The 19,891-nt window shown below is 39.7% G+C and overlaps 2 protein-coding genes across 3 annotated transcripts; both read right to left on the bottom strand.

The window, feature by feature from the left end:
- Positions 1-409: 409 nt before the first annotated feature.
- eif3c (eukaryotic translation initiation factor 3, subunit C) lies at positions 410-11,877 on the bottom strand. Of its 2 annotated transcripts, XM_073828088.1 has the most exons (23): positions 11,748-11,877; positions 11,071-11,189; positions 9,906-9,971; positions 9,632-9,821; positions 9,426-9,551; positions 8,396-8,444; positions 8,151-8,281; positions 7,932-8,059; positions 7,590-7,853; positions 6,038-6,179; positions 5,832-5,957; positions 5,230-5,323; positions 4,946-5,133; positions 4,191-4,415; positions 3,923-4,114; positions 3,580-3,751; positions 3,298-3,457; positions 2,079-2,144; positions 1,833-1,920; positions 1,575-1,740; positions 1,280-1,324; positions 1,032-1,079; positions 410-801 (listed from the first exon to the last, which is right to left on the bottom strand). In XM_073828088.1, exons 2-23 carry the CDS (start codon positions 11,169-11,171, stop codon positions 722-724), a joined length of 2,847 nt encoding a protein of 948 aa, XP_073684189.1. In that variant the 5' UTR covers positions 11,172-11,189; positions 11,748-11,877; the 3' UTR covers positions 410-721. The 2 variants fall into 2 exon arrangements, with proteins under 2 accessions (XP_073684189.1, XP_073684190.1); XM_073828089.1 differs by lacking the exon at positions 1,032-1,079.
- Positions 11,878-12,844: 967 nt separating this feature from the next.
- On the bottom strand, positions 12,845-19,785 carry ppp4cb (protein phosphatase 4, catalytic subunit b). Its single transcript, XM_073827826.1, has 9 exons — positions 19,630-19,785; positions 17,694-17,915; positions 17,543-17,594; positions 17,388-17,438; positions 16,951-17,052; positions 16,133-16,306; positions 15,920-16,046; positions 15,653-15,842; positions 12,845-13,658 (listed from the first exon to the last, which is right to left on the bottom strand). Exons 2-9 carry the CDS (start codon positions 17,789-17,791, stop codon positions 13,529-13,531), a joined length of 924 nt encoding a protein of 307 aa, XP_073683927.1. The 5' UTR covers positions 17,792-17,915; positions 19,630-19,785; the 3' UTR covers positions 12,845-13,528.
- Between the last annotated feature and the right edge of the window lie 106 nt (positions 19,786-19,891).

Raw genomic sequence — 19,891 nt, 5'->3', positions numbered from 1 at the left:
GAAGCTGTTAGAGCTAAAAAGAGGCAAACAACTCCATATTAATGTGTCTGTATTTAGAATGTGATGCTCGTTTGTGTTTGTGCTTCTTATAGCCAGAACTGTAAGATGTAAATGACAAGTATGACAAGTTTATAATGGGCAACTTCAAGATATAAACTTGTGAGAACAGAAAGAATTGAGAGACAAAATGTTACCTTTTCTATTTTTCACTCTGTGGAAGAATTAAGCTTTTAAAGACTTTACATTGATCACACTGTTGTTCTTTTGCACTGTTGTGCTTTTTTCAAGTGAAATCCAGTAATTTGAGTAGGAATCCACACGATTAGGAATTTCAAGTGAGGGTAAAAGATTTGACAATAGCTTGCGCTGAGGTTCCAAACCTGGAAACAAAGGACTGATGGAAACTGTGTCTTTTTGACTGAATAATCTTTATTAATTCGCCAGAATGTAAAACAAATAACTCGATATTTCATCTCCAAAACTGCTAGTCCAGAACCCTCGACACCGTAAACTCAAGCATCGCATGATAGAAAAACCATGCTCATGATGTGTTAATACAATAGAGCTTTTATGATTTGGTGTTATCTGCAAATTACAGCACTGAAAAAGAGAAAGAGCCTAAAGCTGACGCGTGGCAACAGATCTGGAGTTGGCAGAGCAAAGCAGAGGAACCCGATGTCCGGTTCCGGAACGAAGCCGGCTTTGAACGGGCCGCGCCGGATCAGTACGAGCTCTGGTTCTGGTTCCGGTGGTATCCTCCTCGCTGGTAGTTCTGCTTCTGCTGGTAACCGCCTTTCTGATCTACAGCGGCGACACACACAGACACAGACGATCAGTTTCAGAGGTCACACGCGTGGCATTAACTCTTCATATCAAGACACTGAAGCTTGTCAAGGAAGGAGGAGACAGTGAGCGAGAGAAAGTGAAAGGGGCCTTTGGAGACCAGATGGAGAGTTGCCACCGCATTCATTGGTGAAGGCAGGAATGAGTGAACAGGTGAGTTAAAGTAAATGAATGATGTTCATAACCACCTCGCTGGTAACCTTGCTTCTGTTGGTAACCTCCCCTCTGGTCTGCAGCTGCATAGTGAGAAGTGTTTAGAGACACAGACGCACACATGCACTTACACTTTCACAAAGCACTTCAACACTCAACGATTCACAGCAGCTGCGTCGTGTCAACACAAGCAAGCGGCGCACCAGAATACGGTCTGAGTCCGTCTGGATCCTCGTATTCTGTCATGGTTATGTGTTCAGATGTGTGTGTGAATGATGATTACCTCCTCTCTGATAGCCCTGCTTCTGCTGGTAACCACCTTTCTGATCTGTGGAGGAACAAGGGACGTTCAAGTCATGTGTTAATATAGACACACTAATGCACACTTAAGCTATGAAACTTTTTTTTAATTAATAATTAGAAAGCACTTCATAATTTTAGTAAATCAAAAAATATTATGAATCATGTTAACAATTTAATTACCATTTATTTAATTTATATTAAGAAAACATATTTATTACGCAACTATCCGAAAGTGATCTCTAATCAGGATCTCATTGTTGAGGCTTCTAAAGTACCTCTGTTGAAGTATCCTCCGTAGACGCCCTGTTTGAGGTCGAAGACGCGCTCGTTGTTCTCCACCAATCCGCCCAGTTTCTCTGCCAGCTGCAGGGCCATGTTCTGGAGAGATGTGGGCTCCGTCCTGTGCATCACCACCGTCTGAGTCGGCTGATCTAGAGACGCCTGAGCAAATCACACACCAGAGACCAGTAAACCACGGCCCCGGCGCCGACGAGGACGGAAACGTTAAGATAAAACCGATTGCTTTCTTTTACCATGAGTTCTTCATTGATGATCATCTTGCTGATAATGCTGTGCACCATGGGTAACTCCAACTCAAACATCTCTGACAGAGTCTCCATACTGAAGAAGAGAGAAAGAGATGATCAGCTGGGCTCCATTCAGAAGACAGCTTCAGTAAACCACAGACTACAGATCAGTTGAGTTCATTCGCTGCAGCATGTTTCAGATGATCACTGTGAGACTCCAGCGCTCCGATATAACAGCAGGAAGCGTCGTACCTGATGGAGTCGTACACGCTGCTGTAGGTGAACAGGTACGTGCGCAGAGACTCCTCCTGGATCTTCCTGTGGGTTCAGAAAACAGCAGCGCAAGTTCAATTAATTAAACCGTCAATGCTACTATCTCAAGATAAAAGATTAAAGTGTAAAGAGTAGAGTCTCGTTAACTGTTATATTTTCAATATTAGCCTGTTACGAAGGACATCAATAATGTTTTATTAAAAAATTGGCATATTGTAGAAAGTGATCAAGTCTCAAGAAATGTTTATTACATAAAAATACACCTAATCTCCCAAATATTTAGGTTAGAGTGGATTTGAAACCTGCTCATCATTTCTTGAATAAAATACCTTTTGGGAATTACAGATGTGGTAACTGTCAACGGTGCCATTTCACATATAAGACATCAACTGTTACGTTGCCCTTGTGGCTTATGGTATATCAATAAGACTGGCAGACCTTTGAAAACTCATATTTCTGAACTTCGATGTGCAATTAGACATCACGATCAGTAGCACAGCATTTTGCAGCCTCTAGACATTCAGTTTCTACTCCTCAGTAGTCAGGCATCGAGGCAGTTAATATCCACAACATGGAGGTGACATTAATAAATTGCTTTTACAGCGTGACACTTTTTGGATTTTGACATCAGACACGTTGTCCCCCAGAGGACTCAATGAAGATTTTGATATTGGTCCATTTCTTTAAACTATTAATATCGATATACATACGGGTGTGTGTTTCTCTCATGTTTACAATATATGTTTGGTGTGACTAGTTGCAGAATTTATCATGTATACTTGCAGGTACTAAATTTATCATGCGTTTTTGGAATTGTATATTGAGTATAATATTTTTGCATAGTTTTACATGTTTTTGTGGGGTTTCTTTGGTGGATTTATGGTTTTGGAGTATTTGTCTATGTATTATCTTTGTCATTATTATTATGGTTGGTCATGTGATTGTGAGCACCTGGAGATATAAGAGTGGTACATTCGTGTTCAATTTGTCTGAAGAAGAGCCTGCATGCTTGAAACATTACATACACTATGCAAAGTTTTTTTTTTTAAATAAATGTTTGATATCTTTGGAGCTTTGGTGTTGCCGACTTTACACTTTAATCTTCTACTTGTTTTTTAGTCGAGCACCCATTTGAGACTGATGTGCGTGCTTCTGTTTGCTTTTTAACGTCTCAAGACAGATATCCTGGAGCCTCTACCTGACGAGCATCTCCCGCACGCACTGGGTTTCTGGGAACAGATCCCACACTTTGCTGTTCATCTTCTCGTTGATGATGAAGGAATGGCAGGTCCTCCAGTCGCCCATCTTCATGGCCTTGCTGGCAGCTACAACGTGCTCCCTCATGCTCTCAGGAGGACCTGAGGACAACACCATCACACATCACACACTCACGATGAGAATAAACACCCTGATCACACACTGATGTTACTGAGATCAGACGCTGATCTGTGTTTCCCCTCATCGGTCCTCTCTCACTCACCCAGCAGCGGCTGTCTCTCGCCCACTCTCAGCTGGTGGTGGAACTGTTTGCTGATCATCCTGCGGCGGGCGTCAAACTCGTGGGCCGCCATGTAAGGGATCTCCAGCAGCATCGCTGACACCAGGTACACACACTCCAGCAGCTCCAGGTTAATGTGCATGTGGAACGGCACCTAAAACAACACCATAAACCGTTAACTCGACCATTTTAGGGTTAACTATGCCTTGTTTCAGATCTCAATTTGACTTGACATCTACTCCTCGGACTTCAGGCATCAATGCTAACAAATAAAATATACTACTACGATGATGGGTTTCAGAAGATAAAGCTGATGTGTCCGCACCTGTCGCCTCTTCTCGATCTTCTCCTGCTCGGCGTTCCTCTCCTGCATGTTCCTCATGAGCAGCCCCTGTCCCAGCAGCTCCTTGGCTCTGCCGCTGGACTGGATGTCCAGAAGGGCGTTGTGGGCGTCTTTGATCATGCCCTGACGGAAAGCACAGATGCCCAGCTGCACCATGGTCCTGTTGTACAGGATCTAAGAGAAGAGGAGAAGAGCGGAGTCAGGACACGGCAGCGGCCGGCGGAGCTGGAGAAGGGAAGCGTGTGCGCACCTGGACCGGAGGATCGGCGTGCTGGATGTTGTCCTGCAGGTGGCTCATGAGCATGAGGTCTCTGGCCTGATACCAGCGGCTGTGCAGAGCGTGATGGTAGATGTGGCACAGGATGGCGCAGGTGCGGATGCGGTCTGTGCGGTCTTTGGCGTAGATAAACTTACACAAGCGGTCCATGATGACGGCGCTGTCCTCACCCTCGCTCTCCTCCTGATCCTGCTCCGACTGAACACATCAGACATTGCTATCAGACAACTATTAGAACATTACTGTTATTTGAAAAAGCTGAAATAAAAAAAAAAAAATATTGGAAACTTATTTTAGTTTTTTTCTAAATGCAATTTAATTGAAACACTAAAATAACCAACTAGGATATATAATAAAAAAAAAAACTTACTTAAATGCAAATTCAAAACATTAATTAAAATCTAGAACATTATCTAAATACAAAAAATAATTAAATACAATTAATTTATTAATTTTATTATTAATTTTATTAATAAAAATGACAAAACCACAAAAAAAACTTAGCTGAAATTAGAAAAAAACGCAACAGTAAAATTTAAATACTAGTAAAAATAGATAAGAATTTGTTGTATCACTAAAATAAAATTAAAACTAAACCGTAATATTGAAAATAAATGAACAAAAACGACAACACAAACTAGTAAAAATGCAAGATTAAAACAAAATTTTTTTTTGCTGCTGCTGATGGTAAACACATCATCTGGTTGTCCATCGACAGAGACACTCACCTTGGTCTCTCCCTGTAGGCCCAGGCTGCGGCGGTGGGCTTTATAGTCAAACTTGTAGTAGGTGTGCATGATCCTGCGCAGAAAAACACGGCACACTTCCTCCGTGCTGCCTTTAGTCTCCAGATACTGCAGCAGCCGGTCGATGACGCCGCACACACGGCCCTCGTCCTTCAGGTTATCCACGTACTCTGCGGACGAGAGAGCAAACGGCGTCACGACACGCGCCGCTCAGACCCGCTAAAGCTAAAGCTAAAGCTCACGGCTCGATATCGGTCTGTACTCACCCTGAGAGTGAGGGTCTGTGTTCTGCATGATTTTGGTGAACTCCTCATCCATCCTCTCCACCAGCGTCAGGATACAGCCGCGCACACGGAACGGCTAAACAGAGGAACGCCGTCAGTAACATTAGCTAAACTTCATCTGCAGAAATGCCCAGTTAGGGCTAATTTATGCTATTTTACTTAAATACCCTTTATTTACTATGAAACATTATTATAGTAATATTTCTTTAAGAAATGTTATACATTTCAAGCATGAAATAATATCACTTTGTAACAACTCATTATTTTAAACTACATTATATTGTATTTATTACTATTTTTTAATATATTTTTTATTTTATAGACATATTGAACAAACTGTACAGCTGCAAAGAATAACAAATATATTTGTTTAAATTGTATTTCAAGTCACAACCACAATTTTTTTTTATAAAAACAGACAAAAATGCAATTAGATTTCCCCTCGCTGTGTGCAGCTGTACACCTTCCAGTCGTATGGACTCCTGTTGAAATGACTGGAGATCATCCACAAAATATCACAAAGCAACGGTAAATGTGAGTGCATCTCTTCACTAGTAATGGGTCAAAACAGTGCTGACACTGACCTGGTCAGAGATGGCCAGGTTCTCGCTGTCCTCGGCGATGTTTTCTCCAATAAAGATGTTGTTGTTGTTAAACAGGATGTCCAGCAGCTCATCGATGCAGTCCAGACACTTCTTCCACATGTCCGCCTGAAGACAAACAGAGAGTCACACGAGTTGAAGTATTTGATGAGGTTGAGGGCGTCTGTGCGTCTCGCGGAGATTCTCACCTTCATGAAGGCGGCCAGGTTGGGGTTGTAGTCGTACAGAGAGGCGATGATGTTGAACTTGATCTTGACCAGGATGCCCTCTCCCAGGTTATTCTCATTAGCGATGAGGGCCAGAGCGTGGAGGAGATCTATCTGAGCAGCTCTGAACGACAAGCGAACAAATACATAGTTTAGGGCTGCTCCGATCGATCGGATACCGATCACTATCGTACCATAATCGCTTTGGGATGTCTCTAGAAAAGGCTGATCTCAAACGGATCTAAAGCTGACGCGCCTGCAGTGAGAGGTTTGGCTCTCTGTCCAGCACTGGTAAAACAATTATAATGCTGAAGGTGAGGTACAATTCATACTTTTTTGTTAAATAACTTCTAAAGTAATCTGAAAGCCTTATGTGAGGAGTTTCCGCACAGAGTCTGTGCTGCACACGCAGAATTAAAGTGACAGTGCGTTGTTTGCAGTAAATATGAACAAGGACACGAAAATGTCATAATTACACCATAAATGCATATAATTAGTAGTGTGTTTCAGTCAACGCATATAGGTTTTTGGCTAGGTCTAAAGGAAAAGAGCATTTTTAGATAAACAAGGCAATAATATATGGCTCTGGTGGAGGTAGGAAAACAAAGTTCTTTATTAACAACAGGATTGCTTGTAATAAAGATTTAAATACAAAGGAAAATGCAGTAGAACTGACTGTTTCTGTCACTAGTAATTTTTAATTTAGAATGTTTGTGATAACGTAAACAGTTTAAATGTTTTTCCACTTGCTTGAGCAACTTCAGATCTAGACGTAATTGCGAAAGTAAAAAGCATTGAATAATGTGTTGCTTATATTTACTGTGGTTAAACTCGTCTATGAAAGATTACTGTACTGTGTAAAAAGTGAATCACAATGCTGAAAAAGCATTTTCAATAACAATGTTTGGATTTGAAATCCAAATAATGAATAAATGTGTTTGTGTAAATCAGCCTTGTGCTGTGTGTAAGCTATTGGGAAATAATTGCACAATTCTAAAAAAAAAAAAAAAAAGGCACTGCATGATCAAACATTTAGGTGACAAATATATATTCTTGAAAAAAAAGTGTAAAAATGCTCCGCTCCACCCCTCATATTAAAAAACTGATTAAATGCCTAAAAATCCTGATTGGAGTTTCACTATAAATAATTCTACATATAAAAAGAAGGCTTTAAAACATATCGGTATCAGCAATCGGTCTCAAAGGTCCTGATTGGAGCACCCCTAATATATTTGTTGCATTTATGCCTATTTGTGTAAGGGTTATTATTGTTAACTCAAACTAACAAGTTACTTGAAATAATATCTTAACTAAAAAAAAAAACACTATTTTTACTTAGTTGCAAAGGCAACATTTGTAATTGTTCATTTTGTTGAAGTACTAAAACTGAAAAATGTTGCCCTGTTGCAATAACATACAGACTAGCAACAACACTACTCAGTTTGAAGAGATTTGGGGTCAGTTCTATATTTACTATGTAAGTCACAGATGCCTAAATGTTCCACTGATCAAAAGCCTGATGATGTTTTCATACCTGTCCGTTCCCTTCTTTCCTCTGGCCTGCAGGATCTCGTTGAGTTTCTTGATGACCACAGCGTTGTTGATCTCCGTGCCTTTGGCGAACATCTTGGGCTTCTCCTTCACCAGCGGCACGCCGCCCTTCACCTTCTCCCATCCTCCTTCCTCCCCTTCTCCCTCTTCCTCCAAATCCTCGTCCACCCGAAGCGTTTTCTTGTGCTTCTTTCTTTCTCGTGTGCCGTCCTTCTTGCGGTCCTGGCCTTTGTCGCCTTCCAGATTCCTGCGAGGGCGAGCGATCGTAAGGATTCGACGGCATCAAAGAGAAACTAACTCAACAGCTTGAGGTCGAAGCACATACTTTTTGAGGAAGACCACAGCCAGCGACGCCGCCGCCCCTTCGTTGTCCTCGCTCTCGCTGCCGCTGTCCACCGAATCCGAGCCCCAGTCCTCGCTCTCCTCATCGTCGTCACTGTCTGAATCCTCATCCTGACACAAACACAAAGTGCTGAATCGTGAACACGCGCCTCATAGGGACTCTCGAGATCCCTTAAAACATCTGAGATGTGTTTGGACTTACAGCAGCGCCCTTGAGGAACTTGCTGGCCTCCGGTGCCTTCTTCTCTTCTTCTTGAGGTTTCTTCTTCATTAAGCTCTTGGCAGTGATGCCTTCATCATCATCGTCATCATCATCATCACTCCCTGACGACGCTGCACATCACACAAGCAAAGAAAGAGCAAATAAAGACTCAAGACAGCATCACAACCTTCATTAGACATCCTGACGCAATCGACAGCAGCTCAGAGAGACACGAGGAGACTAACCGCTGCCAATGTCATCCTTCTCCTCTTCATCAGCGGACTGCTCCGGATTCTGCAAAATAAAGAAAACCATGAGGCTGACAGCCAAAAAAGAAGACAATAAAATGTACTAACATATGGTATAAACAGAACAAAAATAAAAGAAAAATTAAAAGAATATGAGACACTTCATTAAACGGTCAACCTTAATAGTAATCAGTGTTGAGGGTCACGCATTACGAGTAACGCAAGTTACATAATAATATTACTTTTTCCAAGTAACTAGTAAAGTAACGCATTACTTTTTAATTGACAAGAAAATATCTGAGCTACTTTTTCAAATAAGTGACGCCAGCTACTTTTCCCCTCATTTATTGATTAAAAGCTCTTCTGTCTCCATGTTGAGAGAAATTGTGAGTAAGATGTTCCTTTAGTTCTAGAATAAATGTGAACATGCATTAATTCATCTCACTCACTAAAAAACAGATACAGTGTTCCTCAAAATGAATAAAAACATTGAAATTCAACGCAAACCTGCAATAATTAAATATGTTAAATAATACAAATATCCTTTATGTCTTTAATCCCATTTTATGAACCGATGTCTTTGCTGCAGACCTTCAATTGATCCAATTCATCCATACTAATAAGCAGAAATGAGTCAAGATAATCCAACATTTGTTTTCCTTTTATATTGCTGAAGAGTTGACATTTTTCTTCTGCACAGACGTGAATTTAACTTTGTGTAAAAAGGCTTTTACATTTGCCAAAAACGGTATATTGTAATGCATTACTTTTAAAAGTAACTTTCCCCAACACTGATAGTAGTAAGATCCAAAAAAAAAAAAAAGATTTTATACATACTGCAAGATTTTTAAATATAAACAAGCACAGAATCCACTGTAAAGAAAACACTGCCAAGACTTCTGTTTTACCATTTAAGATATTAAAGCCATTTTTATGGCCTAATCTGAATGAAAGAATTAGGGATGTAAAAATGTATAAAGACGCTCGCATCTCACACACAAATATCATCTGAGCAACAGTTCAGTACCTCTTTATAGCTGGCAATCTCCGTTTCAAACTCTTTGTTGTACTTGCGGATCTTCTGGCGAAGCGTGCTCAGGGCTTTGGCGTTGTTTTTGTTCATCTTCTTTTTCCCTTCCTTGTCCTCCCACAGCTACGACGAAAGCAAAAGCTGTTTACTGATCTAGCGTTAAGTTAACCACGAGACTCTAGAAGTCCTGCTGATCTACAGACCTGGTTGAGATAGTCCTCCAGATCAGCCAGCAGGCGGATGTAGAACGGCGGCACTCCTTCTTTGTCCACGATGGTTTTGCTCTTGAGGAACGCTCGACACAACTGCTCAAACTCCTCCAGACATTTGGACATGTCTCGGATCTTCATGGCGTTGCGGATGGTCTTGATGGTGTTGGTGAGCTCCTCAAACCTGAAATAGACAACAGATAATGCGCTCACTAACGAGGCCAGCGTGAACGCTCCCGAATCCCGACGCTGTAGATTCCGCGCTCACCTCTTGTCTTTGGCGCTGCGCACCACTCTCTTGGTGTCCTCCTCATCGTCGCTCAGCAGCAGAGACCTACAGAGACAGCAGAGAGTCACAGACTGCAGCACACACCACAAGCACACACTACCACACTTCTCACTAACAAACCACAGCGATTAGTACATCCTGTGTTGATTCAGGTAGTTGCCAACGTAACATTTTTCATTGTTTTGATTAAAGTACTAAAACTAATGAAAAGCTAAAAAAAAAATAGAATAAAAAAGTTACTGAAAATATTAACAAAAACAACAAAAATAGAATACATTAATACTTAATGCATTAATAATGAATACTCTTTAGAAGTATCCATGTCATCACTGAAAGGTACACTTCCACAGTGGTGTGCAGGAAATTATGACAAATTTTCTTTTTGTGTTGCAATTCAAAGAATGGCCTCTATAGTGTTTCCACTGGAGGATGACTGATAGGGTTAGAATTTAGCACTGATAGTTGCTTTGTGGAACTACTGGTTATCGGTAAAATCAACTGATAGTTTTTAATAAATCCATTTGCAGCAATAAATTTGATAATTTATTTTTATAACCAATTGCTACACAGGAGAAGAGGTCTGTCATGATCAGGAATTTTGATGATTACTATTTAATTGATTTGTTCATGTCACTCGTGTAAGTTCAATATTTACTATGATTAATCAATATTAATTATTAATTGATTAACAAATTTAAGACTACCTAAAACAATCATCACTTTCATCACCTCTTGTATGTCTCTATATCTTATCCATGATGTATTTCATAAGACAATAACATAAACTCTGTGTCACTAGTTGTGAACTTTCCATTTCATGTATTTCAATTAATTTGAACAGTTACAGAACATTTGCCTGGTTAAGTCATTATACTCATTTTCTAAAGTAAACACTATTTTCTGTTGAAGGAAAAAAGTTTGTTCATGTTTATTTCAAAAAAACTGTCAGCCAATAAAATTAATCATCAGTGACTATTTTGCAATTTTAATGATCTCTACTGTCAACCTCTAGTTCACACGGCTTTCCAAAAGAAAAAAAAATATATATATAGATAGATAGATAGATAGAGAGATAGTAGTTAGAAGAGAGAAAGAAGTCAATGTACAAATACATACAATTTATAATTAAGAAAAACAGACTCACTGTTTGTTGAAAGTAGTCCCGGTCGCTTTGGGAGTGATCTCTTCGCCGGAAGAGGATTCCTCCGACTCGCTGTCGGACCCAGTGGCGAAAAAACGCGACATAACAGACGGCTTTTAACACTGAAATGAGAAATACAGAAACAATGAGGAAACCACAATGACAGAGTGAATAACACTCTCAAACATGTACAAGGCTTTGTTTGGAATCATGTCATGAGTATAAACGACACAAATATCGCATCTGACTGATGGGGACTATGTAAACACACACCAGCGATTCAGCACAAAAGACACACGGAGAACTAGTCAAAACGTAAAAACCCTTCGTTTACTCAAAGCTCTTATCCAGTGACAATTTACGTCGCGTTCTTTCTGCTGGCAACTCCATCTGATATGAATGATATAATCGCCTCACGTTACCACTGATAAAACACACCGATGATCGATAACCCCATATATAAATATATATATATTTTTTCTCGATAATCCCATATGTGTTGTGTATGAAAACACCTGTAACATATGATAAATAATAGCTGTGGTGTTCATCAGTGATCGGCGAAAACGTGCCGCGAGCGGCTGCTTCAGGCCTAACGTTAGCGGCACCACAGCGGTAACTAATGTGTGTGTACGCGCCATATAACGGACGATTACCGTACTGACACACGCGGAACGTACCTGTTATCTGCTAGAAAGGTGTGATCTCTCGTTTGTGAATTCCTTTTTTGCAGATTTTAGATCCAGATTTGCAATATTGCGAGCACAATTGACGGCGTGCGTCAAAGCCCTGTCGGCTACTTCCAGAGAGAGAGGAAGCGGCAGAGGCGCCAAACCCACAGCAGCCGCGCTCTAGCGCCGCCACAGGCCTGGAGCACAACTACAGCAAACACCTCGAGTCGAATTTTGTTACACAGGAAGAAAAACACCAATTTAGAGCAAAATAAAGGTTAGTGTATAGGAGTGGGTAAAGTATTCCTTAAATGTTTTGATTACTCTTTGATGTGCGCTTTGTTGCCTAAGAAACATTTCTTATTTTTATTTCAAAAACAGTTACACTGCTTTGTATTTTTGTGGAAACCAAGATACTTTTTTTATTTAAATGGTGCATTTTGAATAGAAAGTCAAAAATGCATTTAACTGAAAAAAAAATCCAGTTACATTATGCCTTTACCGTCACATTTGATCCACTTATCCATGAGTAAAAAAATTCATTTCTTAAATATGTGTAAAATGTACATCTTTTAAATGATATTATATAAAGTACATTATATACATATATGTATGTATGTATATGTATGTGTGTGTGTGTGTATATTATATATATATATATATATATATATATATATATATATATATATATATATATATAGTAGTCAACATTTGAAGTGGATCAAACGCTTTCATCAAAGTTGTCCTTAAACCAAAACAATGCCAGTTTTTGTCTTAGGACAACTTTAACTTTTTTGATCCACTTCAAATATATATATGTGTATGTGTTGCCCAAATGCATATGTATGTATATATTTTGGTAAATCTATAAACTGAATTTGCATCCATATATCAAAATGTATCTTCAAGATGTACTTTAAGCTGTAAAATGATGTGATGTTATGAAAAGTGACTGAAAAGCAGGACATTTGCTGAAGTCCCAATGTTCTTTAATTTTTATTTTTATCACATTACTCCAGTATTCAATTAAAATATCTGAGATGAAATACGGAGTTGATCAGGCACATAATGTCTGACGCGCTGCTGAAGAAAACCAGAAACTCATCTTAAATTCATACAAAAGTACATTTTATTTTCACAAATTAAAAATAAAAATCAACAATAAGTCCTATAGAGAGAACAGTCAAGAGGGAAAGCAGATGTTCTAACTCCAGTCTGGTTTGTGTGCGGTGTGAATGTTCTCCAGTGTTGGCGCCGGTTCCTGCACTAAACTCAAACGCTGTCAAACTGATGATGACTCCGGTGAAAACAGACCACTGTAAACTAGAATCCAAGCATATCCATTCTCTTACGCATTTACAATTTACATGAGACTAGAACGGAAAGCGAGAAAAGGAAAATTAAATGTCCAACAAGCCGCCGATTCCGAATGCAGCTTTCTGAGGAGCGCAGGAATCTGAGGAGAAAGCAGCGCTCAGTCTCCCGCCGGCCCTACGTCAGAAACATCTACATCTACAGCACACCGTGAGTCTGAGAGCGAGAGATTTCACAGCAGTGGAGGAGAGGATAATGCCAATGTGTGTCTTGATGGCAAAGAGAGAATGTGAGAGTGGATGGAAAATAGAAATAAAAAAGAATATTACAGAGAAAAAAAAAATAAAAACAACAAAACACAATTAAGACAGTTGGGCAGGGAGAGGGAAACAGAAACAGAAATACAAGCACACACAGGGCACCGCTTCCCGTCGAGCGCCGTCGCGTCCGAAGGACACAGGAAGCTGACGGGAAGCTCACAGGAAGTAGTCGGCGACTGGCTTTTTGGAGGGAATGCCTCTGGTTTCTTGTGGAGCAGCTTCGAATATGATGAACTCTTTCTGCAGGTGTTCGTCTAGCTCCAGGATCGCCGCCACGTTACCGCATCTGACACACAGGAAAGCGGTCCGTAAGCAGCTTGTTTTCTTAATAACACCACTCATTTAACACAACAATATTTCAACGGTTTAAATCAAAACCAAAAAACATGAAAGTGGTTTAGTTGATCAGTTGTGAATGATTCACTGATTCAAAGAGTGACTCTTTCAAAAGAGCCGGTTCATTTGTTGCTAACGCTGTGTGCAGGAATCTCTCACATCTACTATAAATATGTCATTAACAAAACCCCATGTGAACGCTAGATTTTAAATGATTGTTGTTTATTATTCGTATCTATCGTCACCTTTGTTACTATTTTAGTCACAACCTGCGACCCAGAGTAATACAAAACCACAATTCTAATTGGGGTTATTATAGTTACTTAAACCATGAATAAATAATGATTGTTACTTGGAATAAAACAATTGTTAACTGGGGAGAAAAAGAAAAAAGACATGATTTTATTTCTGTAAACTTTTGCTTAAAGAATTAATTTCAGGTAGGTTCCAAAGCTACATTGCTCCGTTTAATTTAGTTTAACATGAATAAAATAAGTACAACTTAAATAAAATCCACAAAAACAGAATCATAAGAAACAAGATTATCACTTGAATATCTCAATGTTGAAATTAAATAACATCTCATTTTCATTTAGATTACTTGATGAACTGAAATAACACAATTTCTGAATTAGACATTTTAACATGATAAAAATAAATAAATAAATAAAAACTGAAAACATTAAACCCAAAACATTAATAAACTCTAATAATAAAGTGATGATACTAAAACAGCGGTTCCCAACCGGGGTCTCAGTGATCCTCCAGGGGAGCCGCCAGATATCTTAAAATTAATTTAAATATTATTCTATAACTGTTTAATTTCATTATTAATATGCTAAATGAAAATAATAAAAGCACATCCTCTCTCGTGTTCTGTGATCGATTGCTTCAGACTCGGCGCAGCAAGCCTCATCGCACTGTTAAATACAGACTGAACGGCGGCTCAAAACTTCCAAACGCTGTACGCAAACTACTGTTACGTCCCTCGGCTGCATGCTTGAAGCAAACCGTAGCGTTAATGAACAGGTAAATACGATCAGTGTAATACTAACGAACTTGCGCGTGCCTAATGTATAACACTCGCGTATATCAGAGTCGTACATTAGGCACGAGTCCGCTATTGATTCACAAACTATGCGCGTCTCGGGGCTCTGATCCCTATCGTATTTTTGCGTGAAATTTCAAAACATTTGCCTAGTTGTCCAAATGATTGTCCTGTGAGTGTTTTATAATGGATGCTCACCCATAGAAGAGGAGTGAGGCTCGGTGTTTATGAGCATCAGACACACACTGACAGAGTTCACTGATGATCCAGTCTTCATCAAACCTTCACATCGATGTGTTTCAACAGATTTAGAATGTATTTGCTGTATTTTGAATTCATGTATTAATTTTTTAATGGATACAAACAGTAGCTATTCAGTCAGTCAAGTTCAAAGGGATAGGTTTAGTGGTCTTTTGGTATCTCCCTGTTGTACGGCAAGTGCACTTATTTAAGAAAAAGTACTCTGAAGTTGTAAAGAATGTCTGAAGTAAAGAATTCAGGAGCTTTAAATCTGTATATATATATATATATATATATATATATATATATATATATATATATATATATATATATATATAATACACACATTTTTTTAAAAAGTTAGAATTGAGCAGAGGATTTCTTTAAAGATTGTAAGGTATATTTGAAGTTTTATTTACAGTTTGTTAGAATTGAGTTTTTTTATAACATGCAGTAGAAGAATAATAAGGCAAAACAAATGTTTTGGTTAATTAAAAAGGTTTAAAAATGAATACTTTTCATGTCAGGCATAGGGGGGCCTTGCAAAATTGACAGGAGAAGGAGTGGGGCCGCGGAGTAAAAAAGGTTGGGAACCCCTGAACACTGATTCTAATAACAATGCTATAATATTTATTCCCACAGAGATGAAGGCGCACCTGTAGCAGTAGTTGGGAGCGGACCACACAGTGAGAACCGTCTCGTTGAAGTGCCACTTGTATCCTTCCATGACCAGCTGATGCGCCCTGCAGATCATGTCGATGTCGTTGGCGGCGTTGAACTGGGCCACGACGTCACTCCCGAACAGATATCCGGCTCCTCTGGGACTGACGCCCCATCCTGTGGTGTCTACATCAGAGAGACACACCTTCATATGAGCTGATGATGGACAGCATCTGAATGCTCCTTCAGAAAATCACAATTACCTTCAGGATCAGACCACAGAAGATCACACATGGGCCCGTCGTGAGGCACTTCCTGCTTCCTGTCGATGGTTCTGATCTGGTCCAGAGTCTGGATGGAGGGCGACAGGCCCCCGTGGACACAGAAGATCTGCGGGTCACAAGAAACACATCCACGTCAGGCCGGATTCGACGCCACAAGCGGAACCTCGGTAACAAACAAAGACGGAGCCTCACTTTGCCGTCGATGATGGCGGAGAGCGACAGGTAGTCGAAGATCTCAGTGCAGTACCGCCACACCGTCACAGAGCCGTATTTCCTTAAACACTCGTCGTAAAAGCCGTACACCTGTGTGATCTGTCTGGACTCGTGATTGCCCCGGATCAGGGTGATTCTGTCTGGATAACGCACCTGTAACCATTAAGATCACCTTTTATTATTGTGTTTTTTATTATATTTTATTATAAGTGTTCTATGTGAATATCTGTTAGACTGTAATTGATTTCAGTGTCACATGATCCTTCAGAACTCATACTAATATGCGGATTTGCTGCTCAACAAACATTTCTGATTATTAGCAAAAAAAAAAAAGGTTGTTCTGCTTCATATTTTTGTGGAAACCATCATACATTTGTTTTCAGGACTCTTGAAGCAAATGAGTTTGTAACAAATGTATTTACCGTCACTTTCAACATGATCTGTTTTTCACCATTGATAATAATCAGAAATGTTTCTTAAGCAGCTAATCAGAATATTAGAATGATTTCTGAAGGATCATGTGACACTGAAGACTGCAGTAATGATGCTGAAAATCAGCTTCACATCACAGCAAGATATTCACATTGAAAACAGCTAGTTTACATTGTAATCATATTTGTGTTTACTGTAGTTTTGTCAAATAAACACATCCTCAGGGAGAGTATTCATTGTTAGAGAATTCTTTCCAAAACAACTGAAAACATATGAATTATTCCAAACGATGAAGCGGTGGTGTATGTTCAGTTATTAGAGTAACATCTCATTACAAACGTCCTAAAGCAACATAATGACCTTACCTTCAGAGCAAGAAGTAACAGAAAGGTCTCAACACTGTAAAAGCCTCTGTCCACAAAATCTCCCATGAAGAGGTAGTTTGTTTCTGGAACATCGCCTCCCACCTGCAGGACAACAGATCATTATTACACGCTCCCTTACTAACAGATATGGCATATATTCCAGTTCCAGTCCAATAACACATCCAGCACACGATTAGCAAGCTAAAGGAAAATGAACAACTTAAAAATAACGATAACTTAATCTAAATATGACTATAAAGCACAAAGACATTTTTTATAAACATAAAAATAATATTCTTGGTCTTCTGTAAAGCAGCATTTAAAGCAATGTTTTTTGTGAAAAGTGCTATACAAATAAGAGAAACCCATAATATTATTTTCTATGCATCACTTAATCATTGTGCATTTACTTTTTATGTAACAGAACTCAAACTTACCCTAAACAATTCCTTCAAGTCATAAAACTGTCCGTGGATGTCACCACACACCTGAGGAAAACACAGAGCTGTTAACTTGCGCTACACATGAAAATCTCAATATCTCCAAAACGGTTGTTTCAGAAATCAATCAGTCTCGGTTTCTGAACACTTACGGTCACCGGAGAGTCCACCCTCTGTACGTTACTCTCTTCTACAAGAATCTCTCTGAAAGACAGACGTTAGAGTCGCGTGAGCATCGGTACGATCAACATTACAATAATGCTCTTCACAGCCGCTGATGTGTGTTGTGCTGTCTGTAATCACCTGGCTTTGGCACACAGGGCTTTGACCTCATTCTCCTTGATGAGCTCACACCTCCTCAGCTGATCGATCTGTCTGTCCAGATCACTCATGTCACCCATAGCGGATCGCTGAGAGACCGTCTGGCCCAAGCCCTGAACAATCTGCCTCTGTGCGCGATCCAAACACACACACGCTCACACCGGACCAAGGAGAGCTGGTGGGGTCCAATCCGGGAACAACAGCCTGTTTGGAGTAAAGAACAACAACAGACATGTTCGTCAACTACACTAAATAGTTCTCTTCCTTCAGTTTCAAACGCAAAGACAACAGCCTGAGAAAGCGCATCAAGAGCAACAGCGGCCGCCCATTTTCCCAGCAGCTTTGGTTCCAAAAGTGATTTTTCACATTCATTTTGAGTTATAATTCATGAACCAAACCAACCAACTACACTGAGAATCACAACTTTACAAACTTTGATTTGTAGCAAAAACATATTTGAAAATCAGAATAAAAGACAAAGGTACAAGCTTTATGGAGGGAAAGAACTACAATCCTATGAAGTACTGCGAATGAAGATCGAAATAAAAACAATGGGAAAATATAAAAATCAATGTATAGATGGTGTTTGTGAATATAGAAACAACATATTTTAGGTTTATTGCTAAAGTTTGAGAGCATAGATGACGTCATTTGTGATGATAGTGGCGGGCACCAATGAGTCATTTTGGCAGGAATGGCCTTCTCTGATTGGTGGAGAGTCGAGTCCTTTGCAGAATCACGGGTAAATGTAGTTTTTACTCACAATTTTGCTGTTAAACATGATTATTAAAAAAACACGAATTAATGATACAGTGTGACATCTTCAACAAAAGCATATACCATCATTTAATAACCTCGTAGCTCACAGCAATTTGGTTTGTTAAAATTATGGAGAAAATAAATAGGATTTTTGGTATTATAAATGGGATTTTTACTTTGACAAGCAACTAATCATAACTTGATTTATACATTTATATAAAGTGAATTAATGTAATGCTTTAACTCAGCATTGAGGGCGGGACTAACTTGTTCGTTCGACCAATGGCAGATGGGGGAGTGTTTGAAAACCTGTCTGATAAAGGTCACGCATTCATGACGTCACACTGGCATCAAGCACAGAGTTTGTGTCCATATTTTAGAGTCATTTAAATGAGGTTCATTCATTTCCTTAAAACACAAGGGCTTTCTCAAACCGGTTACAAATGTTTGATATTTGTTATACATAGTGTATGATGAACAACGCCATGACATTTACGTAAATGAAAAACTAGTGGATGAGGTCTTTGGCCTTTAGTAAAGAAACCCGCTGACTATGGAGCGCTTTATGAACGGAAATAACTCCTGATTTCAGTCAAACACTGACTTACAATTAATAAATCGTCAAAAAAGTTTAAACCGAATCTAAAAGTAACCCTGACATATTTAAATCAAGTTATGCTGACAGTTTAATCCTGTGTCGACATTAGCCGAACATTACGACAGCTCTTCTTACAATAAAAGCTAAAAACAGCATTTTAAAAGTCTTCCGGATCCCATACGTTGTCAAATGTATTATTTTACAAAGGATCTAACGTTATATAAAATGTAGAAACTACTTAGCTCGGTTGGCTAACCCAACGTGACGGAGAATTAGACTGCCACAACTTTCGTGAAAACTCACAGATGAATGAAATAACCTCTCGACAAACAACAGCACCGACGATTATTAATCAGCCTGATGTCAAGAGTCCTGATATCAAACTAAAGCCACAGGCGACTCAATCCGGAATTAGCTGCGCTAACGATAACTAGCCCGAGCAGCTAAAGGCCTGAACAAATGAGCTCATCTGGGCAGACATCTGCTCGAAAACACGGCCAGCTCACGCTCCTCCACCGCTCAAAACACACCAGAGTTCAAGAAATATACGACAGAACATACCTTTAATCACTCCTGACAGAGCTGTAAGAAACAGCGCAGTTTAAAGAGTATAACGTCAGGTCTCTTTTAGGGCTTCCACCCGGTTCGTCGGTCTTTTTCTCCCACCACCGTCTACCGGCGTCAAGCGCCTCCCTTTTGGAAAGCCAGACATATGTGACCGCCAACGGCTCTCTGCCGCCCCTAGTGCCGCACCGCTACACTACAGCAGACGACCGACTTCCGCCCTCTAGTGGCCGACTGATATATCGCTGCTGCCCTCTAC

Source organism: Garra rufa, chromosome 22 (assembly GCF_049309525.1).
Source record: "Garra rufa chromosome 22, GarRuf1.0, whole genome shotgun sequence".
Taxonomy (NCBI): domain Eukaryota; kingdom Metazoa; phylum Chordata; class Actinopteri; order Cypriniformes; family Cyprinidae; genus Garra; species Garra rufa.
This window is presented reverse-complemented; position numbering and strand designations above follow the sequence as displayed.

Coding starts and splice junctions, on each gene's coding strand:
- eif3c (XM_073828088.1), bottom strand. CDS start 11,171: ATGTCGCGTTTTTTCGCCACTGGGTCCGACAGCGAGTCGGAGGAATCC. Junction 9,972..11,070: donor GGGACTACTTTCAACAAACA/GTGAGTCTGTTT, acceptor CTGTCTCTGTAG/GTCTCTGCTGCTGAGCGACG. Junction 3,458..3,579: donor CGAGAGACAGCCGCTGCTGG/GTGAGTGAGAGA, acceptor TGTTGTCCTCAG/GTCCTCCTGAGAGCATGAGG.
- ppp4cb (XM_073827826.1), bottom strand. CDS start 17,791: ATGGGTGACATGAGTGATCTGGACAGACAGATCGATCAGCTGAGGAGG. Junction 17,053..17,387: donor ACTTGAAGGAATTGTTTAGG/GTAAGTTTGAGT, acceptor GTTGTCCTGCAG/GTGGGAGGCGATGTTCCAGA. Junction 16,047..16,132: donor CCGCCATCATCGACGGCAAA/GTGAGGCTCCGT, acceptor TGTGACCCGCAG/ATCTTCTGTGTCCACGGGGG.